Raw genomic sequence first — 23312 nt, forward strand, 5'->3', positions numbered from 1 at the left:
TTAACAGAGTCATCAGACTTGCTGGAGGAGTTCCGACGAGGGAAGCAAAACCATGAAATGGGCCAGGGTGTCGAGGGCCTCTTGGACATTGTGGTGCTGGTTCTGGGGGAAAATGTGGCAGGTTTTAGAACAGAGGAATGACACAAATGACAGGCCCTGTTCCAAGTTTCCTTGAGTGTTAAAAAGAGAGAGGGCATCATGGCAGGGGTTCACCCAGGCAAGGAGGGGGAAGTAGAAAACATGGATTTCAAGGCCCTGGGCCAGCCCTGCATGCCGAGCAGGCTCAGGTGAGCCCCGAGGCCCTTCTGCTCTGTGTTACTTGAGCCTGGGTCTCTCGAGGCAAGATCTGTGCAGACGGACTGTGGGAATACAGACTTCCCTCTCGTGCTGAGCAGGGAGGAGGTCTTTAGCCATTTCGTATATAAAACTGTGTCCCATAAAAGTCAGGAAGGTTAACACTGTGGCGAGAGTTCAAGGGCTTAAACAGATCTGGGGCCCAAATCTGTCTTGCCCATTTGCTGTGAAACTTGGGTCAAATTCCCTGCCTTCTGTAAGTGCCGAGTTTTATCTTCAAGAGTACACGGGATGAGTGCCTGCCTCCCAGGGCCACCAAGAGGACCAAGCGAGGTCAGGTCTGTGGTGTGCTTATCACTGTGCCTGGCAGGTAGTAGGTCCTCGGAAATGCTTTGCATCCATTGGTGTTCAGTGAGCAAGAGGCATCCAGGGTCCCCGGCTTCAGATGTCAGAGCTGCAGTCTCCCAACCCGTGGGTGGGAGGAGAGCCCTGAGAGCCGTGTTCTCACGAGGATGGGAACTAACGGGAAAGGGCATGTGGCTCAGAGGAATGACTGGAGACGGTGGTCAGCCACATAGGGTGTAATTTAGTCACGGATACAGGGAACCTATCAGCAGTGGCCCCAGACTTTATTCCCACTCTGGGATGAGAAAATTCCAGGAGTCCGTTGGAAAGAAATTTGGGTTTGCCCAGAAGGCTGCAGTGTCAGCTTTCGAGATACTCTCTGCCAGCCACAGAAGAATGTATGTTGGTGCCCAATTCAGAGCTACAGCATTGAGCACCTTTTTCCCATCAGGACCTCCTGAGAGGCCGAGCTGGGCACCAGGGGGCCTTGTGAGGGCCCCTGTCTGTTGGGCTGCCTTCCCTGCTTGCTGGGAGCCCCTCTCTGCCCCATTGATGGGGCTCCCATTTAACCCCTCGTTCTCAGAAAAATCCCAGTGTGCAGAAACATTGACAAGACTCCGGATCTGAGATTCTGACATTCAGGGCACTCGTTGTCAAGAGCAGTTCCATTGCCTGTGAGAAGGGAGGCAATTTATTGAACATCTACTGTGTGCTAGAACGAGATAGATTAGGAAACTTGACACGATGAGGAGAGGCCAAGCCTCTGCGTAGGCCTGTTTCCAGGCAGGAGGGGGATTGGATTCTTTTAGCCCTGGCTGACTGCCTTCCTTTCAGACCAACCCCGGTCTGCAGCCCCAGCTGGGCCCCAGCCCCCAGCACGGCTCAGCAGTTCCCGACGATTCTGTGTCAGCATCCTCCTCCAGTTCCCACAGGGCTGCTCCAAACCTCCGTCACAGCCTCCTGCTGCTGAGCAGATGGCCTTCCTCCTGTGCTCTGGGGAGGAGAAGCCGCCGGTGGGCACTCCTGGCCCCAGCCCCTCTCCTTCCTCCCGCACTGGCCTCCGCCCGAGTACCCGAGTACCGGTGCCTCCCTCGCCCCATGTCTGACGCAGAGTGGCTGCTGTGCTCCACGCTGCTGCCTCCTCGTTTCCTGCCCCTTACCTCACTGCCCCTCCACCCTCTCTTATTTCCTTTACTTTTTCCTATTTCAAAGCATGCACTGTAGAAAGAGGGAATGTAGACTTCATCTATGTGTCCCATTCATGCCTCCTTCCATTGCAATCTGACTCTTCGCCACCCCCCGTGAAGGAGATTTTCACTGAGATTTCCACCCCCCCAGGCCTTCTAAATCCTAAGTGCCCCAGCCTCTTGCAGCCGTCATACTCCCTAATCTGTCTGTGGGATTTGGTACTCTGTTGGCTTCTGTGACTCAGGCCCTGTTCTGCCACTCCCCTGCCCCGCCCCAGACCCTAGTCTGTCCACCTGCGTTTCCTCCGCTAGAGTGAGGTCCATGTCTCTGTCTACCACAACACCTGGCCCGTTGTAGATACTCGGTAAATGTTAAGTGAACAAAGCCCACAAAGTACAGAGGGGCCCACAGAAAGTTTCTCGCTCTACAGAAGAATGGTTGGAGGCATACTCATGTGTGCTGAATGGCCAGGGACGAGGTAGAGAAACGAGGTGGTGACACTCGTTGGGGGGTTTAGGGGAGTGGGTACGAGGTGAATTACCATGAGGCCAGCTCTGTGGAGAGAATCCCCCTCCTGACGCTGGCCCTGGATGGCTCAGAGCTCAGGCCCAGTCCCCCACAAGATGAGCCATTTCGTCACTGACTACTCGTAGCCATTACTCTCTAGGTCTACTCCTCTTTCTGTCTTTGCCTTGTCAGACCTCTAGCCTGTCTCAGGGAGGAGGCAGGAAAGGGAGAGCCTCCATCATGATAGCATTTTCTAAAAGCTAAGGCACAGTCTTGAAATAAGACAGATCTGGGTCCACATTCTAGTTTTGCTGCTGTATGACCTTGCCCAAGTCACTTTGCCTCACTGAGCCTCAATTTCTCATCCATAAAATGGGAATAATTATCCCATAGGGTCACAGTAAGTGAGAAAACACTGAGCGGTTGGCACATAATTAGTTCTCAGTCATGATCATTGTCACTACATTGCTTTTCTCAGTGATCACTGAGCAGCGATTATAGGGTACCCTGTATACAGAGGCACTCAAGCATTGCTACTGACACTTCTCTTTCTCCCTTCCTTTCTAACAGGCATTCGTCAGTTGCAGCTCATCTTATTCAAGGTGGCCTTGATGCTGGGAGTTGAAATCCATGTGAACGTGGAGTTTGTAAAGGTTCTAGAACCCCCTGAAGATCAAGAAAATAAAAGTACAGTATAATCTTCCTCTTATGTCCAGAAGTCAGATATTGCCAAGTGGAGATCGCCTTTGTAGCCCTCAGAGAATGTTCCTGTAAGAGTTATTCTTGACAGGAGCTGTTGGGCGTGATTCCATCAAAGGACGTTTTACCTTTTCTGCCCACTGCTGTCACTTTAGGTTTGCTCTCTCCTCCCGGGGGATGTATTAAGCCATTAAACCTGTAATTTGGCTGCCCTGTCAGGGCAGGTAATTAGGATAGAAGACCTAGGTTGGGTCGTTTGATGAAGTTCATTCCTGTGTTCTTCAGGCTGTGTGGGAACATGCACGGACATGTGGCTACACTTGTACCCACGTGATATTTTTAAAACCCAGTTAAAAAAAAATAGTGAAGCTTCTAGAACAAATAGGAAGTAAATGCTTGTGATATTATTTGGTATGTAATGTTCTGAAGCCTTACTGAAGCAAAATTTACAAAGCACAAAATTCACCCGTGGTGGGTACATCTCATTATTTAGCCATGTTTCTCTTTTTCCTTTTAGTTTGTTCATGCGGTGCTGATCTCACACACAGCATGGTCAGAGTGTTCATGATGCTTCTGCAGCTTATTTCTTATCAAAAGCTGCTGCTGCCTGGGCAGGGCCTGTGGTTTGGGCAGCTCCGTGTCAGAGACCTCAGAGCCTCACGGGCTCGTTTCGACTCTGACCTCTCCTGTCCTCCGCCCAGAGTATTTCAGAATGTAGGAGAGGCCCTCGGTGGCTTTTGTAGCAGGACAGCATCTGTTCCTGAACTTCTAGAGACACGTGTGCCCTTAACCTTTCTCAGACCCAATTCTGGGTGACCAGCAAGGTTTTACCTGGAAGTATTCTCATCGAAGGCTGTGTGCTGCCCAACAGAACATTTTGAGCATAATGAAGTGGGAAGTCAAACTGTTTTCCTGACACCCTGCACGTCCTTCGGGTCTGGTTGGTAATGGGAGGGCAAGGAGGAGTATAGGGGAATATGAAGAGGACACGGTAAAATACACTGAGACAAACAGGCTTCAAGTGAGACTGGCCTGAGAATCATTAAGGATAGACTCCCAGCCTTTAGAGAAACCAGTTAAATCAGGCATGGGGTTGGCGCTGCTGGTTTGCCTTGTCCTGGGTTGAACTGATACTGAAGCCAGAGGGACTCCAGATAGAGCATGAATTAGGATAACTCTGGGTCCTTCCTCTGGCAGCTCTGTCTAGTGTGCCTCTACCTAGTGATATTATCTCTTTTTCCCTGGCCAACACTGAAGGGACCTCCCACCTTTCTCTGCCAACTCAAAGAATTGTTCTGTTCTGGCAGAAATCGGCTGGCGGGCAGAATTTCTCCCTGCGGACCACTCTCTATCGGACTTTGAGTTTGACGTCATCATTGGTGCCGATGGCCGCAGGACCACGCTGGAAGGTGAAGACTCTTCGTCTTGGAGCTGAGGAAGGGGGGGCATGGGAGTTGGAGGGGGGCTGCAGAATGGGGGCAAGATGGCAGGTGCCATAGCCGGACGGGGGCCTTGAGAGAAGGGCAGACTTCTGCCGTGCCTGAGGCTGAGCATTGAGAGGGCAGGCATTTCATGGTCTCTGAGTGTCAGGCTTCCCACCTGTAAAATGTAGACAATAGAATCTTCTCAGAGCATTGTCATGAGGACTAGGAAAGGACTCGTATGTGAAAATGCTTTATAAAGGTAAAGTGTTATGGAAATTGAAAGTCAACATGCATTTATCGAGTACCTGTCCATGAATCCATGGTACTAAGCATTTTCCCACTTCATCTAGGTAAGACAACCATTGTTATACTCTCAGTGGCCTTCTTGTTCTGTCACGTGTTAGACCCCAGCAGGAGGAGCCCATCTCTTCTGTCACTTTCAAGCACACTCACTGCTGGGCAGTAAGATAAACTTTTCCCAGACTGTCAGGGTGCAAAACCATGCTTCTCTGAGTTCTGGAGTTGAAAGCATAACACGTTTTCTTGTAGTAAGATCTGGTCAGGTTGGGAGAAGAGTGCCACTGCCAGAAATGTCTTCAATCCCCTAACCCGTCCCTCGAAGGTTAATTGACCCAGAGGTTGTACTAATTGGTGCTAACTGTATGAATACGAGACCACAGATTGTAGACAAACTGGTCCCACGTGACTTTGCTCAGATCGGTGGCTCGATCTGCTCTTCAAGCTTGCCCTGCTCGAGGGCTGCAGGCTGCGGATTTCTGATGGGGAGGACACGTCCTCTGAGGACAGAACATACTCCTGGAAAGAGAGCTGATGCTGGTGGATTCGGGAGGTGTGGGCCGCCTAGCTGGCCTGCTGTGCCATCAGGACCCTTTCCCTACTCCTGTGCCTCTTTCTTCTTCTCCATCCTTATACTTGCCTGACCCCTGCAATCAATAACCCATATCGGACAAAGACTTTTTAAGCTGCTAACCTGGCTGTTGTGCTGTTGGAATTTACGGGGCCTTTTTGGTGGTTGGGTGAAATCGTACGTCTGAATATTTGCCAATCTAAAATCCACACTTCGCCTGAGTATAGGCATTTCGTAGACAGGAAAAGAAAGAAGAAGGAGAGCTATTTAGGCAGCTTAGCACCAAATAAGTAGACTAGAGTGGGGTTTTTCTATTTTGGCACTATTGACATTTGGGGCCAGATCATTCTTTGTCCTGCACACAGTAGGATGCTTGGTGGCATCCCTAGCCTCTCCCCGCTAGACACCAGTAGCACCCCCCCAAGTTGTAGCAACCAGAAATGTCTCCACACATTGCCAAGATGCCCCCTGGGGGCCAAGGTCACTCCCAGTTAAGAAATACTAGACTAGACAATAATGGCCATTTCTGACCATTTGAATAAAAGTTGAATGAAGAATGACTTTAAGAGGAGGTATTGAGAAAAAACCCAAGGTTTCTAGTCAAAGGGAGTATTGACAGAGAAGTTTGGGAATCAGCATGGTGTTTGAGTATGCGGTGAGCAAATGTAGGGGGAGTTCCCAGAGGAGGCTGAAGACAAAGGCATGTCCAGAGAGCCTGCCCTTGTGATGAGAACCTTGAGTTAAGCAAAGTACAGAATAGTGTCTGGGGCAGAGGGAAGATTCAGGACTGTGGGATAGCCAGATGCTAGAAAGAAAGGGGATTGGCAGAAGATGGTCCGCTGAAGTGTGACCACCTGCTTGGGATCCTCTGTGTCACCACCATTAAAAAGCAATTTTAATGTAAACCATCAACAACTAGAAGAACCCCAGGGAATCATTGTATTAAATCAACTGCAAGTCAGACTTTTGTCTGCTCATTATATATTAGCTTAGTGTGGACTAAGCTCCCATCGTGGGAGACTAGAAATGGAAAATTTGTTAAAATCCCCACCCCACAGGAATTCAGTCTCGGAATCCTACTTTTCACAGGGGGGGAAACCTGAAAAATGCTAACCACTGAGTTTTAATCACAGAAGTTCCAAGTGCACGTGTCATGGGTGTAGCTGGCAACAGTGCCTGTCAAATCTTCAGCAGGATGAGCCTGCTGGGAAAATCACTTTGGCCTTTTGTTTGTAGAAGCCTAACCAGACTAATTAATCCTATAGATTTTAGGAAAGGAGAAAGTCCCCCTGACTGAGGCCTCTGGTGATGTGTTTCTTCCTCGGGTATGAACCTTGGCATTTCCACCTGCCCCTGTTCTCCAGAGATGCAGAACTCTGGTTTCACTGGCCTCTGAGGCATCTGAGAACAGCTTTCTCCGTAATCATTCTCAGTTTTCACACCAAATGCAGAAGACTCCCTTTTTCCCTTTTTCCTCATGCAGGATTCAGAAGGAAAGAATTCCGTGGGAAGTTGGCTATTGCCATCACCGCCAACTTCATAAACAGAAACAGCACAGCTGAGGCCAAGGTGGAAGAGATCAGTGGTGTGGCTTTCATCTTCAACCAGAAATTTTTTCAGGACCTTAAAGAAGAAACAGGTGGGACCTTCACCTTTCTCTAAACCAGACCATTGTCTGTGCTGGGCATTCCCAGCTCTTGGGATTGGGAGACTCACTCTGATTAAGAGGAAGCAGGGACTTCTCCATAGGATGGAAATGGGCAGGGTTCCTTCAAGGACAAGAGAGACTCTCGAGAGAAAGTCCCGGAGGTTGTACATGAAAACAGATAAAGATGTATTTACTCAGCATTTACTCAACATGCCCCTTGTGTGCTGGTATTCAGTGTTGTGGGATACAAAGTGGAGGTTGACATGGTCTGCTCCCCAAGTGGGTCCTTGTCCAGTGATGGAGACCCGGGTAAACCATCCTGATGCAGGGACGTTGGTCTCTGCCTGGGGTAGCGTGAGCTTCAGGGAGCCCTCTGAGGAGGGAGCCAGTAACCTGGGGTTGGTCTTTGAAGAAGCGTAGGTGCTTTATTTCAGTGTGCCAGCTGCTCTTCCCCGCAAGGGACACCCAGGGATACCCCAGGAACATGTACTCGCCCCAGGGCATCAGTTGTCCCCTGGCCATGGGCCTGAGCATCTTTTGAAGATAACTCATTCATTTACTCAACGAATACTCATTGACTGCCTACTCGGTGCCAGACGCTGCTCAATGGCCTGAGAAAGAGCAGTGGGCAGAGCAAGACCCCTGTCTTGGAGCTTATAGTCTATGGGGGAGACTGTCAATAAACAAACAGCTAGCATGTCAGACAGTCAGAAAGGTGGTAGAGAGAAGTCAAGTGCAGTGAGAAGAAAGAGGGATGAAACCCTCTGCCAATTAAGTAAATTCCAGCCTAAAATCTATATCTCTCTTTGAAAGGCAGTATAACAGCAGTGTTAAGTAAAATTTTTAAAAATATTTTATTTATTTTGAGAGAGCGTGAGTCAGGGGAGGAACAGAGGGGGAGGGATGAGCTGAGGGAGAGGGAGAGAATAGGGAGCCCGACGTGGGGCTCGATCCCAGGACCCTAAGATCATGACCTGCGCTGAAACCAAGAGCTTAACTGACCGAGCCACACAGATGCCCCTAAAATCTTTATGCTAGAAATAAATCATCCACACTTAGCGTCACCTAGCACAGAGATAGTTCTCATTTCCATATACTGCTTTTCAGTAACCGTCCACCTGCACCCTCGCTTTTTACACGGCTCCAGCTCTTAGCAGAGCGTCAATACTCTTTGTGACTCTGGTTTTCTCATTCGGCATCGTAAGTACTGTCCGTATTGCAGCCGAGTCCTCCTGCTGGTCAGTTTTTCAGGCTGCAGACTAGCTCATGAAGTGGACGTATGTCCCTGCCCGAGCATCTAAATTGGAGGCTGGCGAACTGTGGATGGCCACATGGGTCTGTATTCTCTTCAAGCTAAGAATGGTTTCAGTATTTTGGAATGGCTGAAGAAAAAGCAAAAGAATATTTTGTGACAACTCGAAAGTTACATGGAACTCAGGTTTCCAGGTCCGTAAATGAAAGCTTATTGAAACAGTCACACCCATTTGTGCACGTGGCTGCCTGTGGCTGCTCCCCCGTGAGTGGTTGTGGGCCCAGGTGGCTCGCAAAGCCCGAAATACTTACTGTCTGGCCCTTTATGGCAAACGTGTGCTGGCCTCTGATTTAGACCTTTCAGTTACTGACCGTTACAGAGCAAACCCGCTCCTGCTGGAATATCTCCAGTTGGTTTTCTAGGAATGGGATTCCTTATTGAGCAGACTGTGCCGCTGCCTGGCCACGAGGACGTGTGCTCGTTGTGTGACCCTCTGAGTTGCACCATGGTGGCACAATTTTATTAGAGTATTTTCTTCCAGCGTATTCTGTTCCTCTGAATGATTTAAGAATTAGTCCAACCCTCCCTTCCTCTCAAAAACTAAGAAGATAAATACTTCAACAAACCACCAAATATGAATTATGACAGGACATTGAGTGTGTTTTCCCAAATGTTTCAGTGAGTTTCCTTTAAATTTCGCTGGGATGGTCACCTTTGGCCATGTTTCACAGTGCCCCTCACACAGCGACAATGATGAATTTCCTCCGATTCTCTGGGGGGCCCAATGCATGGATGGCTGTTTCCTATTTAACGGTAATAAAGGGGTTCCTATGGTTACCCAGCACGCCCATGTCGACTGCTGATAAGTGGTTTTCTGTCTGTTCCTTTCTCTCCTTTTGAAGAAGCTAAGCCAGTGGTTCTCTAACGGTCACGTGCATCAGAATCACCTGTGGGGTTCGTCAGAGTGCACACTGCTGCCCTACCCTCAGAGTTTCTGATATACTAGATCCAGGGTGGGGTCCTGGTCATTAGCATTTCCAGGTTCTCAGGTGATGCTGATGGTGCTGGCCAGGGGGGCCCCACTTTGAGAACCACTGAGCTAAGCTCTCAGAGCATTTTCTTAAAATGCAGAAACCTAGTCTCTGAAGTGTTTTTGCAATTGCTGGAAAGTGCAAAGCTCTACAATCCAGCCTTCTAAACTGAGTTGTTCCTGCCAGGGCATCTGGATTTCCCCACACACAGGGGGATAGAGGAAACATTGCTTAGCACAGTCTTGAAAGAATTCACACAGCTCTTTGAATCTCTGGCCACATGGAGGGCATGGTGGATGGAACTTGGAATTAGATAGGCTGGGGTTCAAATCCTGTTTCTGTTGTCGCTTAGCTGCTATGCCCCGGTCAACTCTTGGCCCTTCTTCAGTACTTCGCTCTAACTTGGAAATACTGTCCACAGCCCCTAGGGACTTTGAGGTTTTTCTTTTTTTAAGTGCTTTAATCATATTGCAATATATAAATAGATCAGATCAACATGTTGTACACCTTAAACTGACATCATGTTATATGTCAATTACATCTTAATTTAAAAAAACACATAATGTCTTTGGGGCACCTGGGTGGCTTATTCGGTTAAGCAGCCAACTCTTGATTTTGACTCGGGTCATGATCTCAGGCTCTGTGCTCAGAGAGGAGTCACTTAGGATTCTCTCTCTCCCTTTGCCCCTCCCCCTGCTCCCCTATGTGTGCTCTCTTTCTAAAATAAATAAATCTTAAAAAAAAACAACAACACATAGTATCTTAGTGGTACAATAAAAGCTAGCCGTGTGGAGTTGGGTAGTTCTAGCACTCAGGTTTATCTTTTCCAGCTTTCCATGTTTTAAAAACTTGCCTAACGTGAGTATATGCAGGTAAGTAGTGACTTGTGATGCGGTGAGGCACTGAGACACTGAGGGAGTAACACTGAGTCCATGCACGCTTCTCTTTGCAGGGATCGATCTTGAGAACATTGTTTACTACAAGGACTGCACCCACTATTTTGTCATGACCGCCAAGAAGCAGAGCCTGCTTGACAAAGGGGTCATCATTAATGTATGTATCTCTTGGCTGCGATGTCCTGTCTTTCACTTTGTGACCCAGCAAGTGCAGGAGTAGATGCTGTTCTGTGGGGAACTGAGCAAGGGGTGGGGGAGGCAGGAAAGAACCACCACCCGCCACTTTCCTCCTCCGTGCTGGGTTTGAGTGTTGGACGAAGGCGTCCACACCGGCACACGCAGATGTGTTTCTGCAGAGAGCTGTGGCCTGGGCTGAGACCCTCACCCAGGTGTTCGTGTAAGTCTTTGCCCCCAAGAGATCGGCCAAGTCTTTTCCTTCCCCATGTCTCATTCAGCCCTGCCCCTGTCTCGGGAGGTCCCACGCCATTTGCAGGCTGATGGGGGCTCCTTGTCCTAGTGGGGCACTGAGACAACATTCGCTGGTGAATTTCCCTCTGTGACCGTCTTGTCATGGTGGGTGGCGGGGATCTCTCTGTTCTTGCGGTCAAAAAGGCTCCACTTGAATCTTGGCTCTGACTCGGATTAACTCAGGACTGTGACTAAGTGGCTCAGCTTTTCTGAACTCCAGTCTCCTCTGGAAACTCGGAATAATGGTTTCTGTCTGAAAGGGTTGTTTGCAGGAGTAAATGAGAAAATGTATCCAGAGCAACTGTCCTAGTGCCTGGCCCATATAAGGGGTTTATAGACTCCCTGCGTAACTTCTGTCTGGTTTGGACACCTGCTTTTTTGTTCTTCTGGCTTCCTGGCCTCTGTGTCCTGTCTTTACATCGTCATGCTTCAACAGAGCACCAGGATGGAAGAAAGCACATGGAATTGGGGTCCCTGGGCTGGAAGCTTCTCTGGTCAGGTTTCCAACCCTTCCAGAGCCTCCGTTCCTGCCCCGGCTGCTGCCTGGTGCCTCGAGATAAGGATCCTGCCATCTGAGGTCAGCCTGCTCTCCACGTGTCAGCCTGGAGCCCAGGCGGCGTGGTGACCATTCATTGTTGCTTGTTGGAGAAGAATGTGTCTGTCCTCTTGCCACTTTGTGCTGGCTGCCAGCCGGGTGGCATGAGTAACCCAGCCGTCCCCTGGGCCTCCTGCATGCGGCTCAGGTCCTTGCTGAGAGCCTGAGTTGTAGACAGGAGGACAGCAGTTGGAGGAAGCTGACTGGGCACAGTTAGCAGATGTGTGAGCAATGGCTTCAATGTCTGGTACTCCATAGCTGACGAGGTCTGGGGGAGGTGGGGTAATGCCCCTTCTGTCCTCTGCTCCACAGGCATCCCTCCTGAAGTTGCCTCATCCATCGGGAGGCCTATGGCAGATAGTGAAGGACTGTTTGGGGTCCAGGGCTGCAAGCGCAGTGGGCACCTCTGCAAAGGAGGGACTGAGGAGGCTTTTGTCAGCACCCCCACCCCCAGGGATTCAGGCAGAGTTTGACGTGGGTCTCCTATTTCATTGGCTGAGTACTCCAGCCTCTGGGACACTAGGCTCCCTCGGGGCATCCCAGGGCATTTGTCCAGGCCACGACATGTTGCTCATGGTGACTCAACTCTTTGGCAGTTGTCAAAGCCCCTGCATACTCCCATCTCTCTGTCACGGCACAGGTGGGCAAGCATGACTCATTGTGAACCCATCATGACTGTGGAAGAGCTGGGAGCAGATCCCAGGCTCGTGGGTGTCCTCACCACAGCTTTTCTTTCCTTCACAGACTCCGGGGGCATCTTCTGAGCTGGAGCTGAGGGGCCTCTAGGTATAAGACAGGAATTCTCATCTAGAAATTACAGGCCCCAGGCCAGACATGAACGAGCTGGACGGCCATTCGATTCAGGAGCTCTGGCCTTGAGTCTCCCTGTGTCCAGCCAAGCTCTGTAGCATTTGCATAGCTGGGAGCTGGTCCATCCAGCCCGAGCCACTCAAATTAACATTCTTGTCCTGCTCCCAGAGGAATGGCAAGTCCTCTCGCAGTTCCTCTCCCTGCTTGGGTCAGCGTCTTCCTAGAGGCACACAGAGGTGTTGAGTGAGTGTGTGTTGAATGACTGACTGATCTGCTTCCCCGTCTATTGCTGCTGACCTCTGGGCTTCTTTCCATGGCTCCTGAAGGGAGAGTGAAGTTTCTCCTCAGGAAACCGTGTCTCTGGGCCCCCAGCTCTGTCCATCCTGCTCTCTGTCACGAGGAGGGTGGCCCCGTGCCCCGGGACCCTGCCTGTGCCGGGCCACATACATACAGGCTAGGGCTCCTGGACGCAGCAGGCTTGGTCTCGCCACCGTGGGAAGGAGCGCTGTTGCCAGGTGTGCAAGGTGAGCACACATCATAGCTGGTCTCCCCATGCCAAGCCCACCCTCATTGGAAGCCATTGCCTGATCTTCTCTTCCGGTCTCCAGCCTTCTTTTCAGCTCAGTATGTGAGGCGACTGTTCTTCCTGTCAGATTTTCCACCTGTGCTATTCCTGCTGCTTCTCCCTCTACTGCCCCTCCTCTCTGCCTAGGACTCAGCCTCTCCTCGGTACCTGTGCCTGTGGAAAATGGGACCCACCCTCATTCTCCTGCCTCTGTCTTAATTTAAAACTCCTTCTCCAGGCCTGCCCATTTTACTTAGTGCCCCATTCCCACCTTTCTCTCCCTTGTCCTTGCTCTCACCCCATCCCTGTGGTCCTGCTTCTGTATCCACCCACTCCCCTGGAACCTCCTGCCCGACAAGGTCCCGTGGCTCCTCCCAGCAGCCCTGGACCAGGTGGGCTCTCAGCCCAACACAGCCTGGGGGTCTGCTCCCTGGGCAGGTTCCCACGCTCCTGTCCGGGCCACCAGCTCCAGTGACCTTCACTGTGCAGTGCTCACACTCACTGGTCAGCCAGCCCACCTGTGGCATGCTTTGAAGAGGGGCTATTTTCAAAACCTTTCCATTCACCCTTCCCTGTCTCCTCTCCACACCTTTAAGGGCGGGAACTGGTCATGTGACTATAGGAACAGGTGTGAGAAAGGACAAGTGAATAGCAGGAGCTCCAGCCTGAATGCCACAACCTGACAAAGGGCTCCCGGGCCAATGCTGGTGTGATCTCGGCGATGTAGTTTGGTGTGAACATGTTAGAATTTCTGGAACAAGGTATTTGAAATCATGGTTATTAGGAAAATTGACCCAGGGGATCGCTCTGTTTGTAGATGTGGCTGTGCCTTCTAAGACCTTTGCGACTGCTCCTGTTGGGGCCTGGGTGGGTCCAGGAATGTACTTCACCATACGCTATGTTTTGTGCCATCATGAATTATAGGAGACAGAAATTCCCATTTACTGAGCACTTCCCACGTGCCAGGCGTCAGGTTGGGGATTTTATGTATATGATTTCTTTCGGTCCTCACTGTGTGAAATGGATTTTGTTATTCCCATTTTACATATGAGACAATGGAAACTCAAAAAAGTTCAGCAATTTGCCCAAATTTGCTCAGTGACCAGCAAAGGTGGAACCTGACCTCATGCTCTGGATAATCCCAAGGCCTAGCTGGTCTTACACACGGGTTCCCGCCACACCCCTGGCCCCCTTGGGATCTGCATTTTCTGTGTCTCCTTTTGGGAAATAGCCTTCTGGTTTCTCAGCCATATGATGAGCAGATCAGACCCTGGGAGATGTCCCACAGGTCACTGCCAGCATTCCTCAGGGATGGATATCCTGCTCCCCTAAGCCAGGGCCCTCCTCCTTCCAGTGGGGAGCGTGACAGTTAACACTGTACGAGCAAAGCAGAGCCCCGAGCAGCCCTAGCCTCTCAGGAAGAGAGAGAGGGTTTGAGAGCTCTGCCGGGCACCCATGTCTTTTCTGGTCTTGTTTGACCACTAAACACAGTGTGTCTGGACCATTTTGGCTTAGCTTAGTCCACAATGAAATCACTATTCCTTACTTGCTCTCTTGTCTTTTAGTTTTACTGAAAGTTATCACAAGAACCAGCCATATGAAATTTACCACAAGGCCATTATTGAGTAAGCTGGTCATTACAACACTACACTATGTTCTCTGTCAAAATTCCTACGTGAGACAGTTCTTTTAGAATTTAGTGCCAGGAAAAAATTTCCTCCCTTAGGAATTTCTACGCTTCCTTCTTTCTGATAAGGAAAGCGTTGCCATAGATCACATTTCCCATTTGCCTTGGATGCCAGGAAGCTCAAAGCCAAGTGTGAGGCCTAATCACAGCTCTGTTAACCCTGACAGATGACTGATTTGGTTCCTCTTGATCCCTTTGGCCCTGATTTTCTGTTTTGCTTAGCTTTGCTGTACAAGCCCAGTCCAAGTCCTTTTGCAAACACATGGGTACGAATGCTTGCCCATTGCAGGGGCGGACTCCTGCACAGTGCTCTCGTTCTCTCCCCAGGACTACATCGACACAGAGGTGCTGCTGTGTGCAGAGAATGTGAACCAGGACAACCTGCTTTCCTACGCCCGCGAGGCCGCAGATTTCGCCACCAATTACCAGCTGCCATCGTTAGACTTTGCTCTGAACCACTACGGGCAGCCCGACGTGGCCATGTTCGACTTCACCTCCATGTATGCCTCCGAGAACGCAGCTTTGGTGCGCGAGCGCCAGTCACACCAGCTCCTCGTGGCCCTGGTGGGCGACAGCTTGCTCGAGGTAGCACCTGCATTGGGAACCCCCCCCCCCACTCCCGGTGGAAGACAGATTGCTGCATTTCTGCTCTCGTGCAGCCAGGGAAAGGACAGGCTCCCTGCCAGTGGGCCAGACTCGGCCAAGCCTATCCTGGCCTCTGGCTTGCACCTGGCCTGCCCTGTCCGCAGACCCAGAGGAGCTCATTCTGCCTTCCTCTCCCCGCTCTGGGTTCTCTGGGCTGGCCACTTGGTCAAAGTACAAAGCTAGTCGGCCCTGCTCTAGCCTTCACAGGTGGTCCTCTTCAGAACATGTACCCCCTCAGCTGGACCCCAACTTCTTCCTCACGTGGGGAGCTCTCTGGAGTCCTATAACATGGAGATCGTAAAGGGTGCCAAAGGGCACGTGGGCCCCAAAGTCCAGTTTCCATCCATGGCCTCCCTGCTCAAAATGCTTCCCAGAGCATCTGCAAAAGCAAGCATCCTTAGACTGAACGAATGTTTTCAGCAGGGTTACATTTTTATCTTTAAAGTAAGCACTAACCAAAAAATGTTTATTTATCCCGAGTAAGAGTCAAGTTCCAAACCATGTTTTGGGTGCCCATGGGACAGTTCAGTTAGAACTTAGCTTGGCCAACCAGCCCTCGGTCACCATGGCATGTGGGCTGTGATCTGCCCCCCTCCACCCCTCTCCCGGCTCCCTTCTCAGCTGCTCTGTGCTGTTCCTCTGTTACTCCATCAGGCCTTTGCCCACGCTCTCCTTGAATGGATCAAGATTAGAAGCCTACCCATTCTTTAAAATCAGCATAAATGCAACTCTTTTGTGAAGCATTCCCCGATTTTCATCTCACTGGGTGGGGGGCGGGGCGGGAGATTGCCTGTGCCTTGTTTGAGCCCCAGAGCAGTTTTGCTGTTCCTGTGACAGCACCCCTCCGTGTGACTTTGCACTATAGCGAAACATGTCTGTGGTGAATCCTAGGGAGGTGCCCTGTCGCCTCACACTCCCTCCAGTGCCTTCCTACGGGCTCAGTGAGCACCGAGTGCTAGATAACAGGCTGGGGCAGGGGCGGGGGGGCATGAGAACCAACTGGAATTTTGCATGTTTTCTTCTCCAGCCATTTTGGCCCATGGGCACAGGCTGTGCCCGAGGCTTCCTGGCAGCCTTTGACACGGCATGGATGGTGAAAAGCTGGGACCAGGGCATCCCTCCCCTGGAGCTGCTTGCTGAAAGGTAAGTATTGACGGCCAGGCTCCCAGCTGGGGGCAGGGCTGGTTCCAAAGCTCAGACAGGAAAGGGAGCAGGGCTGGATGAACCTGGAGCCTCTGTCCTCTTTCATTTCCTTCCCACATGTGGCCTGAATTGATCACCAGGATCCCCAGGGAAACTCTCTGTGTTACGGTCTACCTCCTCCAGTGACTTCTCTGGGGGCCAGGACCTTAGGACCTGAATGCAGAAGAGAAATCCTGACCTGGAGTGGCCCTGAAGTTGGGGTTCCCAGCACAGCCCGGTCACTGTGAGCCAGAAGAGGTTGAGGGGAAGCCTCAGCTGTGGTGCTAAGTGTCCTCCCTTGTGGGGGGGCTGGGTTTCGGACCTCTCAGGCCTCTTCTGCTGTTGCTGAGATCCAGGGCTCCCTCCCAGATTCCTGCTGCTGGCCACGTGGCTGTAACAGCTGGCGGAGTGGGAGACGTCAGCATGGGCGGGCGGGGCAGGCCTCTGAGGGTCTTGGGTGTGGAGGCCTGTGGTCATGTGGGATAGGAGGCCACAGGAGGCAGCGTGGCTGAGTGGTGGTTATAGCAAAACCACAGGTCTCTTGGCTGCCAGCTCTGGTGTCCCTGCCCTCTGCTTAGGGGAAGGAGGCTGGCATTACTGCCTCTGGACCCCGTCCCACCCCTCTCCAGCCCTTCAACTGTCCCCCACTTTGTGAGTCTCAGGAAGCATGGGGGCCAGACATTGCAGGGAAGAGGTACACAAGCACCTCTAAGAAGCCCTTAAGAGCAGGGGAAGGGGTGGACGGGGATGAAGGCAGGAGGCTGCCCGAGCAGTCCCTGACCCCCGGGCTCTGCCTCATTCTAGAGAAAGTCTTTACCGGCTGTTACCTCAGACCACCCCGGAGAACATCAACAAGAACTTTGAGCAGTACACGCTGGACCCAGGGACACGGTACCCAAATCTCAACTCCAACTGTGTCAGGCCCCATCAGGTAAGTCCTTCCCTGGGCCCCATCGGGGCCACCCTGCCCTGAGCGGTGGGAGGGAGGTCACGCAAAATCTTGCCGTGCCCCTGGGGCAGACGCCACCAATTGGACCAGTTCCTCTCTAGGAGAGCACAAGAGACAATAGAGTCAGCGTCTCTTAGCCCACAGGAAAGAGCTGGAACACACACAGTGTCTGTCCTCGTCTGCACACACGCTGACGTGTTTACTGTCACCGTGTCGCTAAGCACACCTCTCTCACAGTCTACTTGGCCAACTCTCAGGTCCTTTCAGTTCCCAGTCTTGGAGTCACATTTCCTCCTGTCAGCTCAGGAACCCACAGCCGCTGACTTCTTCTGGCAACAGCACAAAGATGGTGTGATGTTTGTAAAATCCACCAATTGCGTGTTTTCACACTTGAGACCCCCCGCATTTGGGTGGACAGCTGAGATCCTTTGCTCCACGTCTCAGGTTCTCTGGGCCCCTGGACTGAAGCCATGATAGAGGGAAAGGATGGTGGATGGGGAGTAGAAGCCGGGCCGGCCCTGAGACCGGCCTCGGGGAGATACCGGTGGGCAGCTGCGTGGTCTCTTTGGCTTGCAGGTGAAGCATTTGTTCATCACTAAGGAGCTGCACCAGTGCCCTCTTGAGAGGCTGGGCTCGGTGAGGAGATCCATGAGCCTCTCCAGGAGGGGTAAGCTGCCATTCCGGGTCCTGGGCCAGGCTGTTGGGGTGCAGGGTGGGGGAACGCTTTGCAGGGAGGAGGCCTGTGGGATGGCCGTGGGGCCTACGCCCTGCAGCCCACTTGGCTTTGCTGCTATGACATACCATGTGACCTTGGAGAAGCACCTCTCCTCTGTCCTTCCATTTCCTCATCTGTAAAACCAGGACAAGGACAACCCCAACCGCAGATTGGTTGTAAAGGAATGAATATGTTTCGAGTACTTAGGACATTAAAGTGAACCATGGAATTACTACACCAGGCCTTGCTTTTCTTTCCCTGTTGCTTCCAGTATGGAGATCTTGTCTCCACAGCTAGATAACAGGCCCCATGTGCTACACTCTTTTCCTAGTGGAGGGAAGGGATGGTTAAATGAATGACTGCCCAGCATCCGTCCAGCCTTGTTCAGGTTACCATCCTGCTGAGAGACCGCTCCGGTTTCTGTTGCCTGCCCATACCCCACCTCCTCCCCGCCACTGGCACACACAGCCTTATCAGCCTCCCCTCCCTCCCCCTCACACCTCATGCCCCACTGCTGCCGCCCCTGTTGTACACAGCCTGGCAGGCCTTTCTAGATGCTTCCTGCGGCAAGGCCCTTTTCTGTTTTCCTGGAATGCCTTCTGTCTGATGAATCCCTCCACACTCTTCAAGAAGCAGCTCAGTTGCACCTGCTCCGTGACTCTCTCCACCCCTATCTGTCTCCCCCTGCCGCAGAGTTAGACATCCGGCCCAGCAAGCTCTTAACCTGGTGCCAGCAGCAAACCGAGGGCTACCAGCACGTCAACGTCACCGACCTGACCACATCCTGGCGCAGCGGCCTGGCCCTGTGTGCCATCATCCACCGCTTCCGGCCTGAGCTAATGTAAGTCGGGGTGCAGGCTGCACTTGCTGAGCCCTCCATGGCCCAGGGGGACTCTGGAGACAAGGGGAGCCAGGGATGTTCTGCTGGATGTGGCATCTTGGCTCAAAATACACCTTCAGTTTGAGTCTTTCTTAAGTTTGTTCTTTGCTGTTTGCACTGATAAACAGCAGCAGCTCAACTGACCTGTGTTTACAGGCTCCGTGCTCTCACTCGTCCCCGCATCCCCTCCATCCCCGTGCTGGGGAAACCGAGCATTCACACCTGGGCACTCTCCTCACAAGGGAGAAAGTATTCTGGGGACCAGTTCAAGGATTTTACAGCCAAAAGAATTAGATCTGAGATCCAGACCAGTTAGCTGTGTGGCACTGGGCAGGTCACTTAGCTTCTCTGAGTTTGTTTCCTGGTCTGTAAGTTGGGAATAATGGCAGCATTGACAGGGAAGATTGGACACACTTTGTGATGTTGAAGGGCCAGTACATCTATTAGTGTTGGATTCAGACCGACTGCAGAGTGAACACACACCCACAAGCACATTCATCCGGAACCTGAAAGGAGACCTACCGGAGGGTAATCATTTGGTACCTTTAGGGAGTGAGGCTGCTTCAAGAAGGGGATGGGGTGCTCACTTGTTACTTCATATGTTATATATCCCTTGATTCTTTTTTTTTTTTTTACAAGATATCTATATACTTTTATAATTAAAAGCACAAGCACATAAAGAAACTATTTAAAAATATAGAAGCTGATAAGTTTTCCAAAGACATAGAAATTATTTTCTGATTGTTTCAGCCCGGGCAGCAGTGACATTGTCATGGCCTACATCTGATTTGGTCCCCACCCCAAGCGAGAAGGAGCCTCCCTGGGCAGTAGTGGGTGGGGGGCAGTGGGGTGGGGAGGGCAGCAGGGGGCTGGGGTGATTGGGGGCAGGAGCTGGGGTCACGGCTCCCTTGCCCCTCCCCATGTGCCGATACCCAGCAGAATGTCACCCACAGTGCTGTTTATGGGTAAGTTGGTTCAGCTCTTCACACCTCTGTCTCCTGTCCCTGAACTTGACCTTGTCTTGATTCTCCAGCAACTTTGAATCTCTGAACGAAGATGACGCTGTGGAGAACAACCAGCTGGCCTTTGACGTGGCCGAGCGCGAGTTTGGCATCCCCCCAGTGACCACCGGCAAGGAGATGGCGTCAGCCCAGGAGCCCGACAAGCTCAGCATGGTCATGTACCTCTCCAAGTTCTATGAGCTCTTCCGGGGCATCCCGCTGAGGCCTGTGGGTAAGGCCCTGCTTTGGGACAGGCTTTGCTGTGCCCTTGGGCCATCTCTGCCCTGTGCCCATATCTGGTTGCTCTCCACACCGGTGTCAAGTGTGTTGAGGCCGGCCCCTGCCTTCCCTTGCACTTGGAGGCCAAACCGGGGTGGACCCCACCCACCCAGACCTGTGTGTGCGAGTGGGCGTGTGGGGCAGGTGCCACGTGAGGCGGAAGGTCTGCCCTTGTCCCTGGGACGTCACTGATTAGAGCTGCATCAGGCCCCAACACAGCCCCTTTATATCTTCAGTTGAGGGTGAGGGAATTATTTGGGGTCTGATCTCGGTCATATTTTTATTTCCTAACAGATTCTTGGGGCAAAAACTATAGAGAAAATGCTGACCTCAGCTTGGCCAAATCCTCCATTTCTCATAACTATCTCAACCTCACATTTCCAAGAAAGAGGACTCCACGAGTAAGTTTCAGCCTGGTTTTTGTTTGATTTGTCTTTGCCCATGGCTGGGGCAAGGGAAGGAAGAATGCCATGCGCTCAGTCTGTTAATGCTGATAAATGACACAGATCAAGTGCCCACGGGAGACATGAGTAAAGCGCAGTTTAGTGACCCGGTGCTGTTGGACGTCCCCCCGGCGCCGTGTAGCTAACTTCAGTGACATAAACTGGTTATGGAAGGGCATGGCACAGAACTGACAGGCCATGGCACTGAGTATTTGTTTAAGGAAATTGGATTAGCCCTGCCTCCTAAGAGAAAGGTGCAGATGATTTCTCACTCGTTAAGCAGTTTAGACTCATTACACCGTGGCTGTGAGTGACAGTGTGTGGTGATGCTACATTTATACATTCTGTTCCATTCATTTCCTTCTTTCCTCCCTTCCTTCCTTCCTTCCTTCCTTCCTTCCTTCCTTCCTTCCTTCCTTCCTTCCACACATGGTGCCAACTTTAGGGCTGAATTTTTTGGTTTTTTTTCTAAATTTTTTTTCTTTTCTTTTTTTTTTTTTTTTTAAGAAAGAGACATAGCAGGGGAGGAGGGACAGAGGGAGGGAGAGAGAAAATCCCAAGTAGGCTCCACGCTGAGTGTGGAACCTGACGCAGGGCTTGATCTCACCACCCTGAGATCATGACCTGAGCCAAAATCAAGTGTCAGATGCTCATTTCGGCTGAGCCACCAATCGCCCATGTTTTGTTTGTTTTTGATGAGCGTAGCAAATACACAGAGGCGAATAAGTTATGCCTTTGAGGAGCTCAGAGCTGAAAGAGCTTCCCGAGCTTCCCTGACTTAACAGCACCCTTAGTGTCTCAGTGATTTTTATCACAGTGCCCCTAGATCAAAAGAAATATCTAAAAGGTCTGTTCACTAAGTAGTTAAGTCCAAATAACTTGGTAGGGGTATTTTACGAGGTGTATAACAGACTTCACCGCGTTTCCCTAGAGAAGTTAAAGTACCCAATGGCTCCTCTGCAAGCTCACTATGGGGCTGTGGGGTGCCTTGGTACACAGTTTGGGAACTGTGAAGTTTGGGAGCCATTATAATTTCATTTGCATGATGGTATGTCTGTAGTAGGTATGACACAAGTTATCTTATGTAATGTGCTCATTTTACAGATCAAAAAGTGGAGGCCCAGAGCTGTTAGGTGGCAGGTAGTCCTACAAAGCTTGCCTCTCTTCACAGGACCCCAGAGGGCTGTAGGCCTCTGTGTGTGTCTCAGACTCTCTAGGTTGCCAACAATCTCCTACTCGTGGTCAGTCATGTCTGGTCCTGCCAGCCCCTCCGCCCAGGGTGGGGCTGTGGACACGTAGCCTCCTGTCTTTCCCTCGGCTCTGTGAGCAGTGGTCACTTTTTCCACTGAGGTCTGCACCCTGGAACGCTGGAGCCTTCGGGCTAACTCCAGGAGCGGGCACGTACTGCTCCGCCACAACCTGTCCATAGGAAGGAATGGGCTAGCAAGGCCAGGGCTGGGGAAGGAAGGCATGCAGGGCTGCTGGGGTTTTCAGCAGAGTAGCGAAGGAGCTGAGCTGCACCCAGCCGCTCTCTCCCCCTCTGCTCCCAGAGCTGCCCTATTCAGAGCCTCTGTGTGAGGGCTGCGTGGCCTACCACACGTCCCACTGAGTGAAAGTCATCTTCTAGAGGCCAGTCATAGGCTTGTTCCACCCCAGCCCAGCTATTGTTTCTCTAAGGATCCCCACTTTGGGCTTCCTCATCCGAGCAAGCCAGGGCAGCCTTTCTGGAAACTCCCTGAGCCAAACATTTAAGGCCTTTCTCCATCCACCTGCTTTCTCCCACCACTTAGTCCACAGCTGAGAACAGCAGGGGAAACTGGAGAGGAATGTTTAAACCTTTCACTCGTCACACCTCTGTTTACAGAATGACGGAATTATAATAGTCTGGCCAGCCCTGGGTCACGTGGTGGGAATGGTCAGCAAGGCCAGCCAGGCCCTCCAGGGGCTGAGAAGTCCTCACTGCACTTCCCACTGGCTCTGCTAGAAAATGCAGGGGTTGTGGGCAGGCTCTGTCTGGCCCAGCCCTGGCCGAGTTTGAACCATGTGTGCCCAGGGGCTGCCCATCCTGAGAGGAGTCCAGTCCCCCCACAGCTCCATTTATGTCTATGATTTGCCTTGTTGTTTGGATAGGTAGAAAGATTTGGTCATTGAATTAAGTGCTTGGCATGGGCATTATCCGTCCTCTTTCTCCTCTGGGCGATTGAATGCTTCCTCTGGGCAGGTTGGCGGATTAGTAAGGCCACTGGGTCACATTCTGCCTTAGTCATCACTGAAATACCCTAGACGCTGTCCATCACTCAGTGTCCGTGCAGCGATCGACGACATGCAGAGTATTTCCTCCCCAGCGACCTCGGGTCTTCTTCTACCTGGATACTTTTTGGTTTGGGGAACCTATTTGCAATGCTCTTTGGTCTTGACATTTCTCACAAGCAAAGAATACTAAGTGCAGTCCAGTTTCCCCAGGAGGGGCATGGACCGTGGGCACACCCAGAAGACGGCAGCGCAGTTAGGCTCACACCCTCTGCACCGTCGCTCCTGTGCCCCAATGGCCTAGAGATGCAGGCTCGGCCACAGTACCCGCCTGAGTACGCCATAGCACACACCCAGCGTCTGGACACGCAGATGCATCTGCATTCAACCTCACCCTTCTGTCCCCAGCCCTCTCCGACCCTCCCTACGCCCTCACTATCTCTCAGAGGAGCGTCTTGATGTGGGAATTGAGAAGCCCGTGTTTGTTCACAACTTAATCNACGGCATCTTAATCCGGAGAGGCTGCTGAGCTGGCCTTAAAAATCTCTCTCTCTCCTGGTTTTCACGGTTGGTGTTAAATTGTTGTCTCATCCCTAACCCCTGATAGCATCCAAATCCCAACAAAACTGATCAGCTTCAGGCAAAATAGAAGACCTTGTTCACTTTTAGAGAATGTGACTTCCCATCAACC

General features: G+C 51.5%; 1 protein-coding gene across 15 annotated transcripts in view; it reads left to right on the plus strand.

The window, feature by feature from the left end:
* MICAL2 (microtubule associated monooxygenase, calponin and LIM domain containing 2) overlaps nucleotides 1-23312 on the plus strand; it is a 177956-nt gene that overhangs the window by 82737 nt on the left and 71907 nt on the right. For all 15 annotated transcript variants that reach the window (XM_034645367.1, XM_034645368.1, XM_034645369.1 and 12 more), the window contains exons 5-15: nucleotides 2905-3021; nucleotides 4341-4442; nucleotides 6809-6964; nucleotides 10209-10309; nucleotides 14605-14862; nucleotides 15950-16065; nucleotides 16909-17035; nucleotides 17630-17720; nucleotides 18462-18609; nucleotides 19682-19881; nucleotides 20223-20329. In XM_034645367.1, coding sequence (XP_034501258.1) covers nucleotides 2905-3021; nucleotides 4341-4442; nucleotides 6809-6964; nucleotides 10209-10309; nucleotides 14605-14862; nucleotides 15950-16065; nucleotides 16909-17035; nucleotides 17630-17720; nucleotides 18462-18609; nucleotides 19682-19881; nucleotides 20223-20329 — 1523 coding nt within the window. The remainder of the gene's footprint in view (nucleotides 1-2904; nucleotides 3022-4340; nucleotides 4443-6808; nucleotides 6965-10208; nucleotides 10310-14604; nucleotides 14863-15949; nucleotides 16066-16908; nucleotides 17036-17629; nucleotides 17721-18461; nucleotides 18610-19681; nucleotides 19882-20222; nucleotides 20330-23312) is intronic.

This window comes from Ailuropoda melanoleuca, chromosome 16 (assembly GCF_002007445.2).
Source record: "Ailuropoda melanoleuca isolate Jingjing chromosome 16, ASM200744v2, whole genome shotgun sequence".
In the NCBI taxonomy this organism is placed as follows: Eukaryota; Metazoa; Chordata; class Mammalia; order Carnivora; family Ursidae; genus Ailuropoda; species Ailuropoda melanoleuca.